The sequence below is a fragment of the Momordica charantia genome (genome assembly GCF_013281855.1).
Source record: "Momordica charantia cultivar OHB3-1 chromosome 1 unlocalized genomic scaffold, Mcharantia_2.0 BLBB01000001.1, whole genome shotgun sequence".
Taxonomy (NCBI): Eukaryota; Viridiplantae; Streptophyta; class Magnoliopsida; order Cucurbitales; family Cucurbitaceae; genus Momordica; species Momordica charantia.
The window spans coordinates 23319339-23344709 of NW_028275157.1; the positions used below are offsets into that span (position 1 = coordinate 23319339).

At 31.8% G+C, this 25371-nt stretch overlaps 4 protein-coding genes and 1 long non-coding RNA gene across 6 annotated transcripts; 2 read left to right on the forward strand and 3 right to left on the reverse strand.

Moving 5' to 3' along the window:
- Positions 1-3155: 3155 nt before the first annotated feature.
- Positions 3156-3968, reverse strand: LOC111015720 (uncharacterized). The gene has a single exon (XM_022290824.2). It carries the CDS (start codon positions 3909-3911, stop codon positions 3471-3473), a length of 441 nt encoding a protein of 146 aa, XP_022146516.1. The 5' UTR covers positions 3912-3968; the 3' UTR covers positions 3156-3470.
- A 1935-nt stretch (positions 3969-5903) lies between these two features.
- LOC111015718 (transmembrane protein (DUF616)) lies at positions 5904-11281 on the reverse strand. The gene is made up of 4 exons (XM_022290823.2): positions 10723-11281; positions 10397-10609; positions 9743-10303; positions 5904-6445 (listed from the first exon to the last, which is right to left on the reverse strand). Exons 1-4 carry the CDS (start codon positions 10970-10972, stop codon positions 6084-6086), a joined length of 1386 nt encoding a protein of 461 aa, XP_022146515.1. The 5' UTR covers positions 10973-11281; the 3' UTR covers positions 5904-6083.
- A 560-nt stretch (positions 11282-11841) lies between these two features.
- LOC111015701 (uncharacterized) lies at positions 11842-13981 on the reverse strand. The gene is made up of 4 exons (XM_022290809.2): positions 13622-13981; positions 13350-13496; positions 13002-13079; positions 11842-12381 (listed from the first exon to the last, which is right to left on the reverse strand). Exons 1-4 carry the CDS (start codon positions 13979-13981, stop codon positions 12178-12180), a joined length of 789 nt encoding a protein of 262 aa, XP_022146501.1. The 3' UTR covers positions 11842-12177.
- On the forward strand, positions 12311-14283 carry LOC111015702 (uncharacterized). 2 transcript variants are annotated; one of them, XR_002602070.2, is made up of 3 exons: positions 12311-12452; positions 12599-12858; positions 13628-14283. It is a non-coding gene; the product is annotated as an uncharacterized LOC111015702 (long non-coding RNA). The 2 variants fall into 2 exon arrangements; XR_015788555.1 differs by having other exon boundaries at positions 12602-12858.
- An 8115-nt stretch (positions 14284-22398) lies between these two features.
- LOC111015790 (gibberellin 2-beta-dioxygenase-like) lies at positions 22399-23819 on the forward strand. The gene is made up of 2 exons (XM_022290944.2): positions 22399-22960; positions 23046-23819. The coding sequence occupies exons 1-2, from the start codon at positions 22575-22577 to the stop codon at positions 23635-23637; spliced, it is 978 nt and encodes a 325-aa protein (XP_022146636.1). The 5' UTR covers positions 22399-22574; the 3' UTR covers positions 23638-23819.
- The last annotated feature ends 1552 nt before the right edge of the window (positions 23820-25371 follow it).

The window sequence follows — 25371 nt, forward strand, 5'->3', positions numbered from 1 at the left end:
CAAAAACAATACTTACCTGTAGTAATATTTCTAATCATTAAAGAGCACTATTTTTGTTCACCACCACCAAATTTTACAAATAGGGAAGAAAAAAAAGAAGAAGAAGACCACTTTTTGTTTTTCAACAAAATTAAAATGCTATCAAAATTTTGTTGAGATGCGTGCTTATATTGTTTGTGAATTAGAACTTGACACCTATTGCTAAAAAGAGAGAAAATGTCTCTTTTATATTTCATTTTATACATTTTTCTATTTACAACCGGTAATCAGTAGAAACATCCATACCAAGATGTCAAGGGGCAAGTATTATTATTGTATAGAAATAGGTTCATAACATTGTGGCAGCCTATTTAATGATTTTTTTTGCACTCTGTTTTCTCTCACAATTTTCTCCCTCTTATATCCTCTCTCTGTAATGAGAAAATTAGCAAAAATCTCATTCAAGTGATCAAAATTCAAATGGGTTTAAAGAATGGATCCAAAATCAAAATCCTTCTTCTCTTCCTTCTCCTAATCCCCTCCTCGCCCGCCACGGCCCTCCGCCGCTCCAGCCTCCCCGCCGCCGCCCCTCGCCGGACCCTCCACGGCGGCGCCCCCACCGCCCCGCTCTCCCCAAACAGCCAAACCATTCCAACAACGGAGAAGAAGAGGAAAATCAGGGCCGGGTTCAAACGGCGTCGTAATAGCAACAACAAGCCAAAGCCAACGCCAACGCCAACGGCCTTCTCTGTGATGCTTCCCAAGGGCTTCGTCCCGCCCTCTGGCCGTTCGTCTCCTTGCCACAACGAAATTCCACAATCTCTCGCTTTCTACTGCCATCTCTCTGCCTCCACAAATAATCCTTGATTTGATTTTCCTCTCACATTGATCAGGTGCATGCCTTTAATTTCTGTTGTAAATCTTACTCTTTCTTCAACAAATTAAAACAGTAATTGGTCGATCTTCTGATAAATATATAGAGAGGAAAAGAAAACAATTATTCCACTTCTTTATTGATTCTTGTATATCGTTTGGTAATTTAGAATCTTTCGTTCTTTTAATTTGTTTCTTGAATCCACGCAGCTTTTCAAAAATTTTAAAAATATCTAATAATTTAATGCGTCAACATATTTTTTTTTTAGAATTTAGAGATCAATTAGTAGACTAAAATCGAAAATTTGCCGACTAGATTTGTATTAATTAAAAGAAAAATACTGTTTATGTAAAACTAGCGGGATATTGCTTTTCTCACCTGGAGAACCAGAAAGAGAGCGTTGATCTACTGGAAAACGACGTCGTTTTGACTTATTTTATTTTATTTTTTGGTTTCTTGAAGATGCATTGATGGGTTGCATATTAGAAGACAAGAATAATAAATAAATGATTTTGGACAAAGTTTATAGGGAAAAATGAGATGTCTGTGCGAGCATAATTTGTTTGCTTTCTATGTAGGAAATTTAAAATTAAAAAAAAATGTGTATATTTTAGAGAGAGAAAAAATAATAATAATTAAGTAGGCATGTGAAATTGCTTGGATTATTGGAATTTGATTTTCGTAGCGTGCACTTCATGCATGTAATGGAATTGGCCTTTTTCGAGATGTACGTTCATAGACTACACACACATCCAAGAAATTTACACTACAAATTATGTATTCTTCTACTTCTATTCTATACTATATTAATTCTAATATTTCATTTAAGTCACAAATTTCAGTTTAATTCGATTTTAATTTAGTGCACTCTAAACTTTTGAATCTAATGCTATCATTTTGATCTTTCTGTCGAACTAGAAAATAACTGCCTCTTATGTATTACAACATGTATTTTTAATATTTCAAAAAAAAACATGTATTTTTAAATTCTAAGACTATATTTGATCATGATTTTGTGTGTTGTTTTTTGAAATTTTAGTTACCAACTGGAAATCATGTTTTTAGTTTTTTTCAATTCAATGGGGAGGTATTCACGATGATTCATTTTAGTTTTAAAATATTAATATATATATATATATATATATATATATATATATATATTTTATGTTAATAAAAGTAGTGCAACAAAGACAACGTGAAGGAAGCAATTTTCAACTATTCTAGTGAAGATTTTTTGTTTGAAAATTTAGCGTGACATCATGTAAACTTATATTAGTCTAAATCAAAATTTAATATGAAATTATAGAAAATAACCTCACTAACCATAATATTTACACCAGTGTCTTTCAAGTTAAATTTATGTATTTTATTTATATTAGATATAGTATAAAGTTTTAACCACGACGACCAAACCCAAACATAATTTTTTAAATGTCAAGTCGGGTGTGGGTGTGGGTGTGCTGATTTGGCACATTATTATTATTATTTTAAGGAAAACCAAATCTGTTGACAAAAATCAATTCAACCTAACCACCAAATGTCAAACATTACACAAAATTTATATCTAAATCAAACTATGACAACTTTTTATTTGTTATTTTATGAATACAGAAACAATCTGGACACAAAAAAGGTTGGTCCTTTGCTAGGCTGCTGCTAGCCCAGTTTCAGCAAGATTATGGGCCTGCCTGCCCGCCCGCCCAGTGCTCACCACTCCCTCTATACCAATATTCACACACCAAGAAAATCATGTCCAAAATAATACACTCCATATTAAAACAACAGATCAATTATCAGCTCTTTTGGCAGAATCATGCCACAAATCATACCAAGACACCAAAAAAAAGTTGGGAAAAAACACCATATTGAGTTTGGATATTCTATTCCATGAGTTGCTGTCAGTCACTGTTCATCCCAGCGTTTCCCACCACACAATAAGAACAGAACATGCCACAAGCCTACCAGTGAGAATAGTTCGAGAGCAAGCTTTGATTAACTTCTACTTAATGCTAATAAACTTTTTTTTTTCTTCTCAGGGAATGAGAGATATGAATTGCTTTTCAAATGATATTTCCTCCACAAACAGGCAAGGAATTTCACCACTTTCGTTCAAAGTTTTTGGGCTCTTGAATCTCAGGACTACAGGGTTTCATTTGAATAGCCACAATTGAGGATGCCCTTTCAAGGCTCAACGCTAACATTCATTATTCAACAAGATTACTACAGAACAGAACAGAACAGAACTGTGCAATTTTCACTTGACCAAATCCAGGAGATGACAGTCAACAACACAAGGGTCAAATCAGGTGAAATTGGATTAGCAATTGTATATTTCTCAACGGAATGTATGGAGTTTGCAATTGAAGATTAATTCAGAAATTAATTCAGAGAGTAATTCCTACTTCTAGAATGATAACATTTGTAATTTCATTTTCGTCCAACCGAATTCAGATGATTTGAGCTAAAATAAGCAGGAGATTTGTGCCCTAATTTTAAGTCAACTTATTCCCTAACCATCATACGATCATCAAATTATTCATTTCCTATGCATTTATACCCGAATTGACTCGAAATTTCGTAGAATTCACCGAACCTTTCGTCCAATCTCAGAGGATCTTCACCTTTTCTGATCGTTATCTTCTTGAAGCTGAAAAGCAGAGACCGGGAAGGACTTGGAAATCCCACTCGGAGTACCGAACGTGATTCTACTCGTGTTCTGTTCATCAATAAAAATATCGGAGACGGTGATCGAAAGAATAAACTCCTTGGTCTTAACTCCGGTGAGGCGGCGGAGGCGGCGGTCCTCGATGAAGGCGGTGACCTCGGTGTCGTACAAGACGGTGCGTCCGATGGCGGCGAACCGGTGCTCCTTTTTCTTCTTCTGCTTGAGCCAGATGAAGCCGGAGCTCCGATTGCAGCCGACCTCGATGATGTCGTTTAAGGGGAGGAGGCCACGGGGAAGAAAGAATTGATCGAGTAGCTCTTGAGATTTTTGCTTGCAGAAAGCGTCGCCATGGTAGATCTCGGCTTCTGCTTTGTGAGTCAGTTGCATCGCCATTCTCTTCTATGGAATGGCGTCTCGATTGGATTTAGTCATTTGCGTTTTCCGATCGAGGGTTTTTATATACACTCCACTTTGGGTAGCAAACGCAATTATGTTTTCTTCGGGGGCGAATTCATAAATTTGAACTTTTTATAAGTAAACGAGAATCTAACCTTTTTATTTTTATTTTTTTGGTATTTCTTTTCTTCTCAATGAGAATCTAACTCTTGTTACATTATAAAGGTAGAAAAATAATCACATTTGAGATGCTCATGTTTGATAATTTGAATTAGGCTAATCCCAACTAATCATTTTTTTTAGTACAATAAATGGGAGAAATTGTAAAAAAAGACGTCAGTCTACCCCTATGAAAAAAGTCAGGAGCAAGTAAGTTCACTCCAATAGAATTATACTCTTTCGGAGCCTGTTTGAGACATAGTACAGCGGGTATACAAATCATCTCTTGGATATTCAATTGAATCATAATTGTAGTGTCCACCTGGATGAAGTCAACAACTTTTGTGCAATCTTATGACCTTTTGATGAGAGGCAAGTGCCAATTACTTATGTGCTAAGCTTAGGTTGGCAACAACAACTAAACTCTGATTGTGTTTCCTGATAATTGTTGTATTCTTTTACAATATATAGGATGAAATTATTAATGTTAATTTGGGTCTAATGAAAGAATTAATTAAATACCTATAATTGGATAGCTATCTTTATAAAGAAGATTAAGAAAATAGAGTATATAGTCAAAGTTGCAATAAAGTAATTGGTTAGGTATCATTTATGCAATAAATTGAAAAACTATGCTTTTTTGCAGGAAAAAAAATCAAAATATAACAATTAAGTAATAGAAAATGACTACTTTCAATACATAAAGTTTTGGATTCGAGAAAAATCCGATTAAGATAGAAGAGAACATATTGCTTAAAAGCTCGAATAGAATGAATAGTGAGAAAGACATTTAAAAATTTCATCTTCTATTAGTTGGACAGGACGTCTAGTACTCTCATATTTATTTATTTTTAATATTTTTCAAATAAATTATAAAAGACAAATTACATTGAGACCTCATTATAATTATGATTATGATTAAACTATTGCAACAAAATTTCCCCTTCATATGCTAAAGTACGAACATATTTGTGATTGAATATTCTAATGAAAAGAAGTTAAATATTTTTATACAAAAATTTATACTCTCTAGAATTATAAATATACATATCTAAATAACATAAGATAATCTAGTTCAAAAATCTCAATTTTCTAACCCTTTGCTACCCTCAAACTACAAACTTTGTGTTGCTCCTTGAGAAAGATAAATTGCTTTTTTTTTTTTTAACAAATGCATTTAAATTAGAAGTCAATTTGGACTTACAATTTAATTTTATTAAATTGAACTTTAGATTTAAATAATCAATGAAATTATCTTTCAGTAGTTAAAGTTCAATTTTTAAAAGATATATATTGGTGTGAGTATATTGACAAACCTCCCTTTTGTGTATTACGTATTTAAAAAAGAGAGATAGATCAATCCATATAGGTATGTATTTAAATATAGAAATTCGTAATTATCAATTATGTGTAGATGAAGGAAGAAAAAAGTATATTGAAATTTTAATCTTTAATTTTAAGTTAATATAATTAAATATTTATATTTTTTGTCAAACCATAATATAGATTATAGATTATAGATACCTATTTTATATTCATAAACTCGAGACTCGTTATTGCAGATACCTAGTTCATATTCATAAAGTCGAGACTCATTATGCACTCTAAGTACAAAGACATTTGAATTCCAACCATCCTATTTCTTCAGCTTAGACATAATATTTTTGACCCCAACCCCACGTACGTTTTAGTGCTTCTAATTTTTAAGCTTTAATTGTTGCCAAACACTCCTATTAAATAGAATACCATAACATAGACACCTTTTAAGCCTTTTATAAACTATTGGAAAAGAAAAATTAAAAACGACTTAAAAAATAACGCAGTTTAAAATTATGAAACTCCTATACCTATTTTCATTTTATTTAAAAACATTTACATTAAAAAGAATGTTCAAATTTTCCAGACGGCGTCGTAAGAACCAGAAAGAGTAGATAAACCGTCTGACCTGACCTTTGTGTCTGTCTGGGAAGAAGAAACACGTGGCAGAGGAAAGGGACAAAAAGGTAAAAATCAGGAAGCGTCGCCCCACATTTGGAGAAGATATTTCTGGCACTTGCTGCAGCAGGTGCCATTGACGTACAACAAATCAGGGCCGGCCCTTTTGGTACGTTTGGGCTTGGAGATGTGGGGGCCCAGTTGAGGCCCACCATATCCTTTCTTTTTGAGATTGTGCCTATATTCCAAAGCAACTTGCTCGAAAACTTCAACTTCAAACATGTTGATTTTGATGGGTGGGGTGAGATGGTCCCTCACAAATGCAAACGCCAACTGGTCTCTTGGATTGAAAGCTTCCAACTCGTTGAACAGAAGGCAAGAGAATAAGTTGCTTTCCCTGCTATGTTTCCTCAAGATAAATGCACTATCTGGTACATCTGTAAAATTTTCAATTTTTTTTCCTTTTGGATCAGTCAAAATTAAATATTCGGATTAAATAATCACCTATTAGAAAAAAAAGTCATTTTTGTGTTTTATTTTGGTTAAAAGTCACTTTTGGTAAGTAACGACATGATCCCTAAAGTTTAGATTGTAATGATGTAATACATAGAATTTTAAATTTGTAATAATTTAGTCTTTGAACTTAAGTATATAATAATATAGTCTTTGTAACTTAAAATTTGTAGTAATTTAGTCTCTAGAGTGAGAATTGTTAATGTTTAATGTAGTTTCTTACGTATATATATGTGTGTGTGGATCAATAAAATAACGAGATCCGTAAAAACTAAATCGTTACTCAATTTTGATGAGATTTTTTACGGTAGTGACTAATATTTTACAAATTTTAAACTATAGACTAAATTATAACATACTAAATTCAATGACAATATTATTATCAATTATAAGGACTAAATCATGAGAAACTAAAAATTAAAGGACTAAATCAACACATCAAAACTATATCCTCAACCAGAAATTTTTGAGAATTGGATTTCAAAGATGTTTTTCAAAATATAGAAAATAGATGAATATAACCAGAGATAAGCAAACTTTATCTTCAAAAATATAATAACATTATCAAATGGTAAACTAATTTGTTGTACTTAAAAAAATAACTAAAATATGTTAATCCAGCCCCAATTGTTATATTGAAAAAAACTAAACTAGTGATTCAAACAAATGAGCCTTGAACTAGTTCGTGCTCAATTTATTAGTAATATATTTTGTATCATATGCTATTAATAAACTAAGGAAAACGGTTAGAGAGGGAAAGAGAAAAATTAGGTTTTTTCCCCACTCGAAACTAGAAACCCTGTGTTGACTACATATATAATAAAATTTTGGAAGATTGAGGTTTGAGGATTTCTAAAGTAATATAAAGAGTTGAGCTTCCACTAGTTGCAGAATTAAACAAAACAAAAGTAATTTAAAAAAAGGAAAAAAAACAGTAGATAGATTAGATATTTCAAGGATTCCATGTGTGCCTCACAGAGAAGAGAGACCAAATATTCTGATCTTAGAAGATTATATGCTTCAATTCCCCTTTAACTTTAATTTCTAAACCAAACCCACAGTTCATTTTAAATAAAAAGCAATCTTCCTTCTCTCCCTCTATATAAAAAGGAACTGATGACGAACTTTAGCCCAAATTAACTACAATAAATTAGGCGAGTCCCACCTAGTACAAACATCTAGCTATTTCTCCCTAGTTAAAAACTTAAAAACTTAAATTTAATCTTCTGAGTATTATAATATTAATTAAGTCTTTGTATTGTACTTCTTTTATTTAATCCATATATTGTAGAGACTATTGATGAATATGTTAACATAACATATTCATTATATTATATCTTCCTAGCTATCTGTCACATCATGTCAACTCAAATATAATTTATTGAATAGATATGACACATCAGTGTTCTACTAATAATGTTGATGACAAAGTTAAATGAAGCATAATTCAAAGTTCTAACCACCTAATATAAACTAATAGACATCATAATTAGGCCAAAGTTTCTATTCTACCAGTATTTTTAGTGATATTTCTTACTTTGGGAGTTTCAATTACAAATTCATTTATGATTTGTAGATATGATTTGTCAGGGAAAAATCTTGGATCATAAGCAAGAAAGCCGTGAGAAGTGGCATGATATGCATGAGACGTGACTCCCAAGGCTTAACTAAAACCACACAAAAAGCCAAAGCCAAAGCCAAAAAGGCATGGCCATTGAAATGATTTTGGGAGGCTTTTGACCTAACCAAATTTATTTCCAAGATCAAGATGGTATTTTATGCTCCACAACAAAATGAAAGTGGACAAATTTACGCTAAAAAAAAAGGAAAGAAAAGGAAGGTTTCAGTTGGAATCTTTCTATGCCTTCTTTTGTCCATTGTCAGCTCTAGGTGGTTAAAAGGAAAACAAATACAGGCATTGTTTATTTGAACAAAAAAACAAATTTTGGTTTGGTTATAACTATCAAGTGTCATATTTTTTAATATAAAAAAAACTTTAATTTTGTTACTATAATTAACCTATCCAGGCTGGTACGATGTATTCTAAAATGAAACACTTTTTGTCTTTGACAATCATTTAAAAGCAAAATATTAATTAAATGGGTTCTTGAAAATTTTCTTTTACAACACTAGAAAAATGAAATATGTATCTAAATATTATGGAAAATTTTGAAAAGTGTTTTGATTTAGTTAAAAACACCTGTAATATAAACTACTCTAAACATGCTGTAAAAAACCTCCAGATTTTAGAACAAAGTTTTAATAAAAAGAAAAAAACCGTTAGAAAAATTAATTAAACCAGAAACAAAAGAGTTCAAAAAAATATGTTATACAAAAATCCTTAAAAACAATAAGAGAACATGTGACTAACGAATTGAGTTTATAGGGCTGTGAAGTTGAACTTACTTTTGGTACATGAATCTATTTATTTATACGCCCAAGTTTCAGAAGTTTAGGTTTTCATAAATCGGCACATGCATATGCTACTTATTTAAGCCAAACCGAAACTTAATATGACGGTAAAGGGATGTCTCATCTATGAAAGGGAAAATATATAGGTCTAGACCTATTTTGCTCTAACTAGCATTAAATATTTATTAATTAATAGAGAAAAATGAAAATAACACAATTCTTTTAAAAAATAATCAAAGTCAATTTTTCAATAGTCAAAATATAAATATATCCTCATGATTCACTACCTATATATTTTAATTTATGAAGTATATGGTTGATGGGTTAAGAAATTTGAATTTTTGTAATATATAGGGAGATTTCAACCTCATACTCAAAAGGAAAGAGTAAAATGATATTTACAGTTAAATTATGCTCAAGTTAGTTTTACAAAGAAATAGACCACATATGCTAAGAAAATACTTGGATCATGACTAATGAAGATGGTGAGCACCACAAAAAATTTCACAGTTTATTATTTTGTGAGCATAAGATAGGTCTCACTAATCCGACTTAAATATTTTTCCATTTTGACTAATAAGTTATAGAAATTTGAGTTTTTTTTGGTACAACAACCTAGACTTCAACCTTCGGAGATATATAAAAATTTGAGTTGGTGTAATTTATATTTGATTTGTAAGCTTATAATTTGTAAAGGTAATGATGGGATTAATTACGTAGCATAAGTTTTCACTTCTTTAATTTTGGGAAAGTACGAGCCAAACATCTAGGAGAGAAATTACGTGAGGTAAAATTGGAGGAGAAATTACCTGTGGTATAGGGAAGCTTGCGGCGACTCCATGGCTTCAGCCCATTTTCACAGTAAGTTTCCATTTGCATCTTCAAAGAATCAACATCCCACCATTTCTTCCATCTGGCAGTTGCCATGGCCTCTTCCATGGTGTGAATATAATAAGGATGTTTGGAAATGGCCATATCTGCATTTTCAGTCACAATCAGCGTATGAATCAACAACAACGGATCCACCATTAACTGAAGCTTCGCGTCTATCCATATACTGAATTTAGAGTTTGGAAAGAGTCTGTGAACTAAATACTTGGGTATTACGCCATTCATGGCCGGATTTTCGTACAGATTTTTGGTCGAAACTCTCACAATTCTCCAAGCCCCAATTATGTCAGGGGATGAGTTTCTGGAAATTACGTTGTGGCTTTCGAGTCCTCGCACCGTAGTTTCATCCACAAACATGAAGAAACATACGTTCTCCAGAGTTTTCGATCCGAGCCCTCTCGGTTGCCGAATTTTGTCGTGATCGTTGAAAATTGCCGAAACCACAACCACGCCGTCGCATCTTTCCATGGCAATTCGATCTGAGAGAGAGAAAAGGATGATCGCCATCGGTAGAAGAAATCAAAACAGGAACAGAAAAATCATCCGAATTACGTGGTTAAAATTAAACTAACCAGAATCAGCGACGGGAAATTTCTTGAGAAATCCACAAGGAACCGCAACGCTGCTATCGTTGTTGTTTCGATGATCGAAGAAGGAAAACCTGTTGTCGGCAGTGAAATTGCCGCCAAATGTATCGGCATTGGCGAGGAGATACCGCAAATTGGAGGATCGCAGAGAAGAATTCCAGTGCACAACCTGGATCTGATTCAAAACCATCCAATAATCTGAAACAGAAACATAAATGGATATCGAAACAGAAAAACGGAAAGACACAAAAAAAAAAAAAAAAAAAGGAGGGAAAGAAAAGGAAAATGTAATCGATTATGTATGTATGTACCTTGGAAGAAGACAGGGGAGGAGCAAGTGGAGCGGACGGTGGGAAGGGCGTACTTGTGCTCGCCATAGGAGGAGGGGTAGGAGAAGAGAGGGAACTGGATTGGATCGAAGGGGGAGGATCGGAAGAGGCATTTGGTGGAGGAGAGAGATGTGTAGAGAGCCAGAAATATGGAGGAGAAGAGGTAAAACAGAGAGAAACACAGCAGTTTTGATTGGAATAGCAGAGGTGTAGACCAACCCGCCTTTCCCATAACGCCTGCAGATTGGGATTTTGATTTTCCATCAATTTCCTCGCCCCCTTCCTATAAATTCCCTCGTTTATTGCTAATTAGATCATTCTTTGACCTAATAACATCATATTAAATATTCCTCCCCACATTTTCCTATATACATAAGTTTGATATCAATATATGGATAAATCGAGGTTCCCATAGTATTAAAAAAAAATTGACAAAATATAAAAATATCAATAAAATGTTATTAATATATAAATTTTATTGATATTAGTTAATATTAATTAATCATATTATGTAATAAAATCACATCAACTAATAAAAAATGGAGAAGAAATTATAAAAGTATAAAAGAAAAAACTAATTAAAAATTATATGAATCTAATCCATATTTATGTGGGTCCACAAAATAAGGAATGGAAATGAGATCTTAAGAGTGTAATGGGATTACACGATTACAAAGTTTGAGGTGCATCCCATCATTTGAATACATTTCTACAATTTGATAAATGACATCAAAGAGAATAGATGAAGGCTTGGTTTAAGATTGGTTTGGCCATTTAATAGTAGAGGAGCTGAAAAGGAAGGATGGGGCAATTTCTCCCTTATTCAAAAAGTCTAAATAAAATACTTATGATTTTTGTAGTTTCTCTCAAAATTAAACATGTAAACTTTTGCGCCCTCCCTAAAAAGAGTTTGGCTCTGCCTCTGCTTATTAATAAAATATTACAAATCTATCCATAAACCTAAATTAATTTCAACATTAGTAAAATATGATAACCCAACCCTACGTTATCGGTATCAAATAAGAATTTAATTTAGAACTAAATTCAAATAATTGGTTAAAACTAAATTAAAAATCTTGAATAATTCGGGAAACCTAAATATTGCAGATAAGAAGGTTACGTAATTTGATACAGTTCCTGGTTCCTGCACAATCTTAGATTTTGGAGATTGGAGGCCCAAAGTCCAAACAGAATTTGTTTATTGGGCCTGGGCCTTAGGCAGATCGGCCCGGTCCAATGAGGACGACAACGTTATACAAGTTTCGCCATCATTTTCTTATTGTTATTTTTCTCTGGAGTTTTCTCGATTATTTTATCCCACTCAGCACACGTAATTGCAGTAAATCCAATAAAGAAAATAGTATATCTTAAAAAAGGGAAAAAAAAAAGAAAAAGAAAAAAAGGATGAAAAAATTAGGGGGTGTTCTGCTTTCATTTTCAGTTTTTTTCTTTGTTCCTCTCCTCAATGTCTTTTCCGAGGAGGTCGACAACTTGCTTAAACATCTCGAATTCCGTAACGAGCTTGTAAAATTGAGAGTCTTTAACGTCGGGTGGCAACAGGAATCGGCTCCTCATTTCCTTGAACTCTTCCCATTTTTCTTTTGCCTTTTTGGGATTATTCAGCAGCACTTGAATTATAGCCTGCCAAGTGTTTGAATAAATGCCAAAGCCAAACTACCGAGTGCATCACTAGTAACTTATTGAAATATAAGGTATTTTCTTACTTACTTGCAGAAGTTTAAAGCAGGATTAAACTAAGAGCATGATTTCTCATTTCTAAAGAAATTCGTAGCTATAGCACTGGACTTTCATTCATTCATTTCTTTTCCTAACAAACCTACATTTGCCCCCCCAACAGCAGTTCATGAAGTGCTCAAATGTTGGAGAATGAGAAAATGATGCTCTTACTACAAGCAAAAACTCCGATCTTCTTTTTTGCCCTTTTTCTTTTTTGGGGGTTTGAGTTTCTTTAAGTTGTTTTGAAGGTGTAACTTTTGATTGCAGTTTATCATCAATGGAGAATCAAAAGATGGAGAGAAGAAACGGATTTGAACCAAATTATGGTGGATTTTATGGACTCAACAAAAAATACCAACCCATCTACATCTACTCTGACTGGTCAGTGGATCTTCCTTCAATAAACCCAATCAATTTATCACTTTATCAATCTTAATTTGCCATATAGGAAAAGTTTGTTCTGTGATGGCACCATATTCTATACTTATAGTCCTTTTCTACAAGAAATCTATGAAATAATATACCTTATATAACGAGCGTCGAACATCTGAAGTTTCTTCTTGATTCAGGCATGAAGCCCTTTCAGCCTCCCCAATATTTCCCTATAATTGCATCAAAAGACAAAGTAGGAGATTGATTCACAAATTTGTTGTTCTTCCATGTCAAAGTTGAAGTAAATCCACAAGTATCTTCAGCATCATTTTGTCATTACATATAATTATGTACGAGTAACATCAGTAAAGAAGATATACATGGTTAGTTTAAAAAAATGTTCATATAACAAGTTTGTAAATTTCACTGCATTTGGCCTATGTTTTATGCATACAAGCTGATATTATTGGAACAAATAACAAGTTTGTAATGAGAAACACCTTGTAAATGAGCATTTCCACAAGAAGAATCTGATATTCATATTCATAGTGCAAAAGTGAATTCTCCTTGGCTTCCTTTGCTGCTTTTTTTAATATTTCAATAGCTTTGTCTTCTTGTCCTCTCATTTCCAGCTTTGCCACAATGCTCTTTAGCACATAAAGAAAGTAAATAAGCATCCAATTGCACAACTCATTTGATGCATGAATGAATTGAATGTCAATAATATGTAGTACTTTTCTGATAAATGATACAAAAGTGTTAAATGCTTAACCTGCAGCTTCGCGAAATCAGGAGCGCAATCTTTTATCATTTTCTCTAACTTCTCCAGAACTTGATCTTGATTTTTCTCGGTTGCTCGCATCTTTTGGTATTGAAGCAATCTTTTCATGGCTAGTTTGCCACCATGCAGAGCTCCAATGGACATTGATCTCATGAAAACACGTCGATCATTTTTCTCCCTTTTCCTCTGAGTATAGACATAAATCAACACGAGACCGATGCCCGAGATGATGACACTCGATGCTGCGGCTGCTGCTGATGTTCCATATTTGGTTTGAATCTTAAAACTTTTGAGGAAGTTTCTCATTATCAGTAGAAAGTCTCTTGCATCATCAAGTGAGAAATGAGGCATTCTGGGTATTGTGTCTCAACAGGAATAAAAAGAATTACCAATGTTGCTCCAAGAACAAAGACACCGAGCCCATGATGCGGGAATCGGGCAACCTGCGAGTATTATATAAGCTGATTTTGTATGTTGAAAGTATGGAACTTATGTAAAGGAAAGAATGATTCTTTGCTTCTGTTCTGCATTGTGAGTAAGGAAGCTAACATTTAGGGACTAGTTTTTATCGGGATCATTGTTTGATAGAGATGTTAAATGGTAGAATATTATACTTTGATATGATTCAAGTTTCTTCCTATTTCTCATTGAAATGTTGCTTAATTTTTGCAGTGCAGTGTCTGAAAAGCCTTTAAGTCAATTTATGTGTTTCTTTTATATATATGTTATATATCTGCAAAACCGTGAGATTCCCAACAGAGACAAAGGTTCAAGAGCCTTTGATAAAGTTTCAGTTAACTGGCTCTAAGTCGAGATGTTCCGAATTTATAATACTCTGTCTTGCTCAACACAGTGACCATCGAGTCCTACGCTGGTCACTATATTGCTTTGTCTAGACAACGAATTTCGATTATAGAGATCTACTAACATAAGTCACAAGACATCAGGAAAATTAAAAAAAAAATAATTAATAGAAATAGTAATAATAATACTCTGGCTTTACCGTGGTGTTGGAGTTATTTTATTTGTTCTTTTAATTTATTTTATAATCCCGAAAACAAATCTCATAAACAGACAAGTTAAATATGGTTAATTCTTTAATTTCAAGTTGTTATAATAAATAGCAACATCAACATCATAGATCACACAAGTCCATTTTCTATTTTCCTTTTTTCCCTTCTTTTTTTTCTTTTCATCCATAGGCGAGGATAAAATCTGTTGGAAGATACTTGTTCTAAAGGAGAGAGATCTTGCAAATCTTGAATATTGTTTCATTGACAAGAAAAGAATTTTTGGCGAGGAAAAATATTTTTCATTCATGAGAAAATAATTTTGATTGATAAGCTTTACATTTATACTCCTAATCATTGAAATCTTAAGATATGCCTTTCAAATTGTCAGATTGAGCATAGTTAAGTAATTTTGAATTTTTTTTACCATTTCTAAAGTCGTAAAGTTTAAATTTTTACTACTGTATTTACTATTAAAAAACGTTATATATATAGTATTGTTTGACAATAGAATATGATATAATATCGATATAGAGTATTGTTTTGACAAAGGAATATGGTATATGCGATATTTTACCGTTCAAAGTTAGTATAAACAAAAATAAAATGTGAGTGACGTACTCTTCATCTTTTACCATAATTTTTTAAATCCACCTATAAACTTGGTTTCACAACTCTAAGTTATAGAAACCTAAATGAGCTAATTCAAATAACAATTATGACTTATATTGTGACCTAATTTATATTATTTAAATATAATTGTTATCTAATCTATATATCAAGAGAAGTATATTGAAATAATTATTTATTTTTTGTAATATTAAAAATTAGGGTCTCCATAAATTCCCTCTATTTTTTAAAATAAAAAGAATGATTTGAATCGACTAAGATGTTCTCCAAGCTTTCACGATAAAATGATTGACGGCAAGTGATGAAGTTGAAGATAACCCTATTCGCTTTCCTCCCTTAGCCAACCTGTACGCCATAAGTTTATTTACATAATTGCCCCTCTCTTTTCTTTCCAACACTCTTCTAAGTTGACCATTTCCTTATTGTCACCAACCACATCCTCCCACGTCATCCACTTTATACACACAACAAATCTAGTGGTATGGAAGTCTTTTCATGCTACTTTGATTTACTCATTATTATTTTTTGAATAGGATAGTATTACTTTAATTTATTATTTTGTTATGTATCACCGTTTAAGAATACGTAGGGTCCATGAAACTTTTGTTGTATAATCAATAATGTAGTCTAATTTTAACTTAGGTAACATTTTAGTTTTCATATGGTTTAAAATTTATAACAGTTTCATCCTCATGTGAAAAAATTCATCAAAATTAAGTAACGATTTTTTTTCATAGGTAACAGTTTAGGCTTTGTAGTTTAGAAGCACGTTTGGTACCTCGTCATTTGATTGATCTATCTATGTAAAAAGAATCCATTAAATCATAACATTGTTCATAATAGAGACTAAATCGTTACAAAATTTATACTACAATGACTAAATTGTTATAAATTTAAAAGTATATAGACTAAATTATTAATTTAATAAAAAAGATAGAATGAAAAAAGTTTTTAACATTATTAAAAAACCCTATTATTAGACATGGAATTTTCCAATTTCCCATGTGTGCTAGTTTCTTAGCCTAAAAACATACCCCCACAAGATATATATATATTTTTTTAATAAAGTTTTCATGCGAATCATATCAATTGTGTTATCATTACTCAAAGAAAAATGAGTAACATGGAGGGGAAGTAGGTGCAAGTCAAAATTAAAAAAGAAATAGGAAACGCAAATCAGTTACACTTTAATTAAATATAAAATAATCAATCTCATCACAATTGGTACGTTGATTTGATTTTTTTTCTTTTTTACAAAAATTTGGGAATATCGAATATTAAACCTCCAATTTTGAAGAAAGGAGTACATTCGCATATGTCAATTACGGTTAGGTTATGCTAATGTTGACACATTGATTTGATTCTCTCTTTTTTATCCTTTTCTTCTTTCTAATTTTTACGTATCAACGAAGAAACAATTTAGATTTAAATAATGTTTTGGGCTATGAAAATACTTAATGGTGGTGAATTTGTCTTGGGTTCATCATCCTTAAATGTTTAAGGATTAGAAAAGAGAATTGCAAAGTTAATAGAGTTTCTTTTTCAAATGAGGAATTGTCAATTTTTCAATTACGGTCAGCATAGAGATAGGTCCATCGATAAAGACTCAAGTATTTTCCTTTGGTCTTTGTAATTTTTAATTTAGTTCTTTTTTTTTATGTTTTTTCAAGTTCATTTTAGTAATTATATTTTTAAAACGTCCCTCTTGATCACTATACTTTAAAATATGACAAATTTGGTTTTCATTTATAAAATTTTAACTCAATTTTTATACACAATGAAAAGCTTTAATGCAAATTTATGATTCATTTCAAGAAATTTAGTAAGTAAAATGTTATACTAAAATTATGATGGAAAGAAATAAGATAAAACAAAATGAAGAGACCAAAATAGTTTCTTTTTAAAAATGTAAGGACTAAAATGGATGTTTTTGAAAGTATAAACACAAAAATTAACAAAAGTTTAAAGTACATGGACTAAAATATTTAAAAATACATAGACCTAAATAAATCGGAACTGAAAATACATTACCAAAATAATATCTAAACCAACCATTTAAATACATCTTACAGCTTTTATATTCAAGCTCATGCATTTATGTGAGCTTAATTTGTTAATGCACATATTTCTTATTAGAAGGTCTCAAATCCCACCTGCATATTGTATTAAAAAAAATAAAAAAGAAGAAGAAGCTTAAGTACTTATAATTATTGGTTAGAAAGAAATAATAAATAAATAGAGAACTTATACCGTAATATTTTATAAGTATTGTTGATGCAGAAATTTGGCCTCCTAGAATTCCGCTAAATTTGCACCAATCTTTTAAAATAGAAGGGATCGACGAGACCTGCAAAACAGAATAGTACTAAAAACCGGTGTGGCTCTTACCACACAGACTCCGATGCTTAAATTAGAATCAGATTAGTTGAATATAGAGAATATGATATTTTGGCATACTTTTAGGGTTTGATTTACCCTTTTATTTAATATAGAACTGCTCGGTATAGAGAATACTGTTACGATTCTCAGCTAGGGGGGTCGAGAACTGCTCGGTGTCAAGCACTAGTCGGCCGAGGGCCGACTCGAGCAGTTGAGTGCCGACCCTCCATCTTGGTCTGTGTCCTTTTCTCGACTCTTTTTCGATCTTTTGTTGCCTCGCTGGATCTCATTTATCTCCCTATAACAAGTATCGATAAATATTTAGTATACATTTTAATATAATAGTGATGGACCCTCTCATTTTTTAGGTGTTATATTCACACAAAATGAAAAATCCCATCTTTCTTTTGGGACAAATTTCAAAGCCTAAACAAATGCCACTTACATTATTAGTGGAGTGGGCTTTTTTCGAGGAAAAAAAATTGTTGTACAAAAAAAAGAAAAGTAGATTAATAACACCAACATTAAATTTCTATCGACATGTCTGATACAGTAAAAAATGATAAAATATAAAAAATTTCAACACAATATCATCCATCTAGAAATCTTATTAATATCGATAATTTTTAACTTTGTGAAATGTTTATTGTTCTGAATTTTGTACATATTTTTTTTAGAAATATCAGTCGATGTTGGTATTTTGTCGATATTTTCATCAATATTTATGTAGAGTTGAGATTTAGACATTTTCGTCAACCTCGACGGTTAACATTTTGATTGATAAATAGATAATATGTGAATTATTAGAGTACTATTTGTACAAAATGAAAGAAATTATGGTAAGCCTATAATTGGTGTTAGTTCATTCTCTTCAATCATGCTTCTTTCCCCATCACGAGAGTGGGCATTCCACTCTACTTTGGTTTTCCTTTAATTTTTTTTAGGTCAAAATTTTAAACTCAAACATTCAATATCCCAAATAATTTTTTTTAAACGTCGATGTCATTTTATCCCACTCGTACTCTTCATCAAAGTCATGTTTCTCTCAATATGTTATTCTTATAATCAATGATGTTATCATTATTTTTTATATGTTATTATTAAGCACTCCTCCAAGACTTCATCGTTCAATCCATTGCACTCGTCTTATTGTTGAATCTGATTCTATGGTTGCAATTAAGTTTATTACAGATGAAATAACTTTTGTGGAGACGAGATTCTATGGATCTTTGAAATTAAGCATTTCATTGGTTCCTTTGATTCAATTTCTCTGTTGCACGTCTGTACTCAACACAATTGCAGACTCTCTTGCAAAAAATGCCTCTCAAAATTTGGTAACCAATAATTCTTGGTTGTGATTTTCCTATCTAGCTTAAAAGCTTTGTTGGGACTCATCGAACTACATCTTCCTTTTACTAAATTATCTTTCCTTTAAAAAAATCCTTATATATTATTATTATTTGTCATCCTAAATAATTTATCCCATATGGAAATGAAATTCACAAACACAAAGTGATTTAGTTTAAGATAATGTGATTGCCTCAATCGTCCATTGATGTACGAATAATCTAAAAATTTTGGATATTTTAATAATGATTTTTGGGTTTTTACTTTTAAAAGTTAAGTTTGTACCCAACCCCATTTTTTTTTTTTTTTTTTACTTTTCTTTTTAACTTTTACAAATAATATAGAGATTTTTTTTTTTCTTTTTTCATCTTGGTTTTATAATTGCCTCCAATCCCTCCCACTCAATTCTTCAAACATATTGTCCTCCTTATCCGAAAACTTGATTCCATTATTGTCCTTATGTTATCAGCACATCACTTCGACTAAATACTAGTTCCATTACTCAAAACATAAGAACTAAAATTTAAAATTTGTTTTGTCAAAATTTTTTTTAAAAATTTGTTAAACAAAATTTAGCATATATATTCATAAGTATGTCAATTTAAAATAAATAAATAAATAAATAAATATATATATATATATATATATATATATATATATATATATATACATACATACATACAAACAAGATAATATATGTCTAATTGATGGATATGTATGTGTGGGACAAACATGATGTATATTTTATGGTTAAGCAAAATTACTGAAATAGCAAAATTGGTATTTTTGAGGTTAGGAAGTTCGCATCACTAAGATTTTTATTCTAAAATTTAGATTGCAATATTTGCAATTACCCACTCTCTCTCTCCCATTTGATATTCCAATTTCCATCAAATCCAAAAAATTTGTTCTTTATCTCTCTCTATAAACCAAAATGAATGAAATTACTCAGAGAAGAGCATAATTTAATAGTTAATTTAGATTCGTTTTCCTTTAATTTTAACATCTTTTCTGCCGATTTCAACCATAAATAGAGTGGTTAAGATGATGGATAGTAATGTCTCTTTTATAGACGGTAGATTCTCTTTATTCGTAATATAATATTATAAGAAAATACTAATCTCTTCATTAATCTTAATTAAATATTCTTAATTTATATTGCTTGAGGAGTTGTCAAATTAGTATTTGTTAATAATCAAAGATAGCTATGCATTTGCCTGATCCGTATGTGGCCATTATAATTTCTGTCGTTGTGATCCCAAGCTCTGATGCTCTTAAGCATGGGAATATATGATTTTTTAGATAACTTTAAATAGGGATATTTGCAAATTGTATTTCTTTCCTTGCAACTTTTGCAATTCTATTTTTTTTTATGATTTCAAATTCCTTTATATATAAATATTTTTTTTAAGAAAAAATTCCTTTATATATGATTCTAGAAGAACTCAAAATTATATATATATAAATAATATTCTTCATCTTTATTTTTTAATGCAACACATGGTATATATATAATAACTAATGTTTTTCATCGATGCGGGATGTATCAATTATTGTTAAGCTATGCTCGTTTTGGTACTAATATTCTTCATCTTAAGAAGTCTTCTAAAATAATGACTACAGTTGCAGTTCAATTCAGAAAAAATATCAAACCTAGCTAAAAAGGATCTAATACAGCTAAAAGATTGAGTTCACATACTTAAAAGTCTCATCTCGCTGTAAAAACAACTCTTCTTTATAAAATTGAAACTCGACCAATTGAAGATATTAATTTTGTGGAAGATGTGAATGGGTGGTCCAGAATAATATCATCAATTTTTTTTGGGTGACACCAATAAATAATTCATGTGGGCTTAGGTACAAAAATAGACAATATCACAATCTACCATGTTGTGGAAATATGGAAAGAACATTGTCCTACTCCAACCAAATTTTTACTTATTTAAGTTCATAATTTAATTTGGGTAAATTTGACTCAGCTTTGAGTCAGAAAAAAAAAATTCTCTGAACATTTTAATTACAACCTCATTTATGACGTAGTTTCTAATATTTAAATTTTGAAGCTGTCATGGAAATGAACCAAAAATTAACATTGATTTTCACTAAGCAGCAAATATAATGACCTAATTTGGTTCACCAAGGCATCCTTCCTTTGCTTGCTGCATCCAATAAACCCAATTTTGACCCTCGTCGTTGGATTCAAAGCTTCTTTCGTTAATTTTTATTTTACAAATTAACCTTTTTTTTTCCCACTTTGATGTAATTTATGTTAATTTGAAAGTCTATAAGTTATAAGAAACATTATTTGTGGGTATATTGGATGCATCGTATCTAGGTTTGACTTCTTAATTTTAGATTATATGAATAAAACATTATTTTGATTAAGGCATTAAAATCATTTGTCATTTAAAAACTTTTAATTTTTTTTTTGGGAGTATTACAATTTAATCAAAGATAGAAATTTATTCCTATGACCTATTACGAAAAGTATTAAGGTATTGATATACGAGTTAATGCTATACTCATGTTAAATTCTTCAACTTATTTATTATTATATAAACGTTTCATTTGTTGGATTGATGATAAAGATTTCGTGAAGATATAAACATCAAACGAGAATAACGTAGAATTTTTCATATGAATCGTAACTGAGCGTGACGTTTATTATTGTTTTATGCATAGGGGGAGGTTTGTCTTGTTTGATAAATCTAATATTGAATGATCCGTTTAGACCATAGTTTCCAATGCATGAATTTCTTTGGAGAAGTCAGTATTACCTGTAAAGCATGAAACCGCGGAAGTTTTTTAGTTTCTTTTATGGTATTCTGTTGACAGCAAAATCACACCCCTTATTTCCTTAATTGAAGATTTTGAAAATTAATTGCAAAATCAATCTCAGAATTGACCTCTTCATTTTCCTTTATAATATAAAATGGCTCGACACTCCTTCCATTTTATTGCTCTCTTTATTGAAAACCACACCCTCTATTTCCTTAAAACTTTTACCCCATGATTATTCAATAATAATTATATTTCCTTTAAAAAAAATATAATAATTATATTTTAATAAACAATATAATTTGTAAACGTGACCATAGTTGCATGTCTCTAAAGTTTTACTTTTGGTTCCACCTAAAATGTCTCATAAATACTAGAGATAATTATCCAGATATTTATATAACATAGATCATGTTCTTCTTAGTCAATGTAGGATTTTGTTTGCATTATTTACTTGGTCAAAAATTTTAAAAATATAGAAGTATTTAAAAAAAAACCAAAATTCAGAAGTATTTTCCGTAATTTAGCAGAGTGGGGGCAGTACGCCCTCTTGATTTTATTATTATTATTATTTTGTTTTGCAAAGGTAGGCCGCCCTCATTTTATTTTGCAAATAGGAACCGCCCTCTCGAAGGTATAAATACACAGCAGACGGAAGCCTTCTTCGGTCTATAGTTTATAACGCTTTGCCCAAGTGTTCTTCTTCTTCATCATTCCTCCAATTAAAATCAAAACCCTTTAAAATCTCATTGCCCTCTCCAATTCCAATTCCAATTCGAATTCCATTTTGTTGATCCGCCATGGTTGTTCTGTCACAGCCAGCATTGGAGTTGGACCACAATTCCCTTCTACGAACATGCAGAGCCACCGCCTCCTCCGCCGATATTCCCGAAATCGACCTCTCCCACGCCGACGCCAAGTCCCGCATCGTCAAGGCCTTCGAAGAATTCGGATTCTGTAAGCTCATCAACCACACAATTCCCATGGACTCCATTACTAAACTGGAACAGGAAGCTCTCTGTTTCTTCAAACTTCCCCAATCGGAGAAAGAAAAATCTCTCCCCCCCGACCCTTTAGGCTACGGCAGCAAAAACATCGGCCCCAATGGCGACGAGGGCTGGATTGAATACTTCCTCCTCAACGCCAATCCTCTCCCCATTCCCTCCGGCAACCATCAATCTCTGCTGTAAGTTCCCGAACAGAGTCCTCTGTTTTTCTAGAATTTTATTTATTGGGAAATTTTAAGTTTGACATTTTGAGGGCGTGTGCAGCGCCGCCGTAAACGAGTACGTCCCGGCGGTGAAGAAATTGGGGAGTGAAATCGTGGAGCTGATAACTGAAGGATTGAATGTGAAGGCAAGAAACGCGGTGAGCAGGCTTCTGAACGACGAGAAGAGCGACTCGTGTTTCAGAGTGAACCACTATCCGCCGTGGCCGGAGGAGGGAGCAGCCATGGGCGCGCGGAACTTGCTCGGTTTCGGGGAGCACACGGACCCACACATAATATCGCTGCTGAGATCGAACAACTCGGCGGGGCTGCAAATCCGGCTGCGAGACGGCGCGTGGGTGGCAGTGCCGGCGGACGAGGCGGCGTTCTTCGTGAACGTGGGCGACGCGCTGCAGGTGATGAGCAACGGGAGGTTCAGGAGCGTGGTGCACAAGGTGGTGGCGGGGGCGGCCAAGGAGAGGGTTTCGATGATTTATTTCGCCGGGCCGCCGCCGAGTGAGAGGATCGCGCCGCTGCCGGAGGTTTTGGGGGACGGGGAAGAAAGCTTGTACAAGGAATTCACGTGGTGGGAATACAAAACGGCGGCGTATAAGACCAGATTGGCTGATTACAGGCTGGGTTTGTTTGAGAAGTGAACATTTACTGCAGGTTTTGGGTTTTGACCCTACACTTAAATCCCCTTCTTCCTTCTATAAATGAATCGAAAACTTTTTATTTTATTTTTAAAAAAGCGAATTAATGCTTTTTCTTTCTCTGAACTGTTACTTACGCTTGCGCAATGTCTGTAATGTAAATAATGAGAGTTTCAAGTTTGCAATTTACTGGTTTTTATTTATTATTATTATTATTTTTTATTTTTTTAACAAAATTCTGAATGGTATATATGTACGTACACACATATGAATTATTACCGATAAAAGAAAGTTAAAAAGGAAAATAATTGGAAGTGTTTTTTCTTTTTAGAATAAATATAAGTTGAAAACATGTTAAGTTTATTAATTTAAAAAATTATTGATGTTTCTTAAAAAAAAAAAAAGACACTTTTGATTGAGTTGAGATTCAGTGTCTATTTGGTCTTGAAATATTTTAACTTTAGAAATAGTTCTAAATAATCCAGTGTAATCTAATAGAAATTTATACGGCAATGACACTTACATGAGATAATATATTAATTTTATAATATCTTCTGGATGCCTAACGATCCTATATTTTGAGTGCATTATTTTTGTTTCACACTTTTGTTACCTCTTCTTCCCGCACCTTTTCCTCGAAATGAGAAAGAAGATGGTATACTCAAATTGTATTATTTAAGTGCTTATTGCTAAATAAGTGTTTTCTGTGATTTTTCTATGTTAAAACTTTGGTGAATACAATATTAATATTTATTAATCATATAATTACTACAGTTTTTAATAGGTGAAAAAATGCTGCCTAAATGATCCTTTAAGAAGATTTTTAGTGTATTGGGGTCCAACTCTTTTGAGGAAGAAGAAAAAACATAGATTTTAATCAAACAACCAAATTTAATGGTAAAATAGTTAGATGTCCCTTTGAGGATTTAAATCAAGACAATTATTTTCAGACAAATAAATCAAGACAATTATTTTCAAACAAATATATGTGTCGAATATTTAAGTCTGAATTTCATTTGAATAAACTTTTAAAATACTACTCTAAAAGTTTCTCAAATTTAAGAACTTAACAAGTTTTACTTGTGGTATGTTTATATACAGACTCCTCAAAATAAAGAGAGTAATTAAAATAATTATTTTAAAATTTTGTTTAAAAATTATGATAGATATTTTGAAAATTGAGAAATGAAAATAAGATCAATTTAAAAATTTAAGTATGAAAACGAATATTTTTAAACTCTAAACTAAAATTTAAATCTATAATTTAATTCAGGTGGCAATTCTTGTTTCACAAGTAAATGGAAGATTGTGGCTATCTCGATTCAATTATGTTTACGTGGTCGACGTCAAGTTTTAATTTCCACTTTCTTGTATTAATAAAAAAAAAAAAACTGGCGTATAAAGTTTTTACTGATCAAATAATAAAAAAAAAAATCGTATTTAATGACGTACTTGAAGGTTGAATTCTCCAAATTAGTTACGATTATTTATTTATTTATTTTTCTTTTTGCAAAGGTAGTTACGATTCTTACGAAACCTTTGTTTGAATGTTGTTCTACCTTTGGAATACGTCAATTTTTTATAAATAACTTGTTGACTATAGTACTTTTTTTTTTAATTTGTTTGTTCAAATGTCAGAAACAAACAAATAACATTTTACATTATCACAATTTTTTTATGTGAAAAAACTTAATTTTTTTTTTCAAATTTCTTTGGTTTGTGGATATACTTTTTAGA

What these genes read in the sequence shown, in the direction of transcription:
- LOC111015720 (XM_022290824.2), bottom strand. Translation starts at nt 3,911, where the DNA reads ATGGCGATGCAACTGACTCACAAAGCAGAAGCCGAGATCTACCATGGC.
- LOC111015718 (XM_022290823.2), bottom strand. Translation starts at nt 10,972, where the DNA reads ATGGGAAAGGCGGGTTGGTCTACACCTCTGCTATTCCAATCAAAACTG. An exon ending in ATTTCCCGTCGCTGATTCTG is followed by an intron (nt 10,304 to 10,396) that starts GTTAGTTTAATT and finishes TCTCTCTCTCAG; the next exon opens with ATCGAATTGCCATGGAAAGA. An exon ending in CAAGCTTCCCTATACCACAG is followed by an intron (nt 6,446 to 9,742) that starts GTAATTTCTCCT and finishes AAAATTTTACAG; the next exon opens with ATGTACCAGATAGTGCATTT.
- LOC111015701 (XM_022290809.2), bottom strand. Translation starts at nt 13,981, where the DNA reads ATGCCTCATTTCTCACTTGATGATGCAAGAGACTTTCTACTGATAATG. An exon ending in CTGATTTCGCGAAGCTGCAG is followed by an intron (nt 13,497 to 13,621) that starts GTTAAGCATTTA and finishes TATGTGCTAAAG; the next exon opens with AGCATTGTGGCAAAGCTGGA. An exon ending in TGGAAATGCTCATTTACAAG is followed by an intron (nt 13,080 to 13,349) that starts GTGTTTCTCATT and finishes ATGCAATTATAG; the next exon opens with GGAAATATTGGGGAGGCTGA.
- LOC111015790 (XM_022290944.2), top strand. Translation starts at nt 22,575, where the DNA reads ATGGTTGTTCTGTCACAGCCAGCATTGGAGTTGGACCACAATTCCCTT. An exon ending in GGCAACCATCAATCTCTGCT is followed by an intron (nt 22,961 to 23,045) that starts GTAAGTTCCCGA and finishes GGGCGTGTGCAG; the next exon opens with CGCCGCCGTAAACGAGTACG.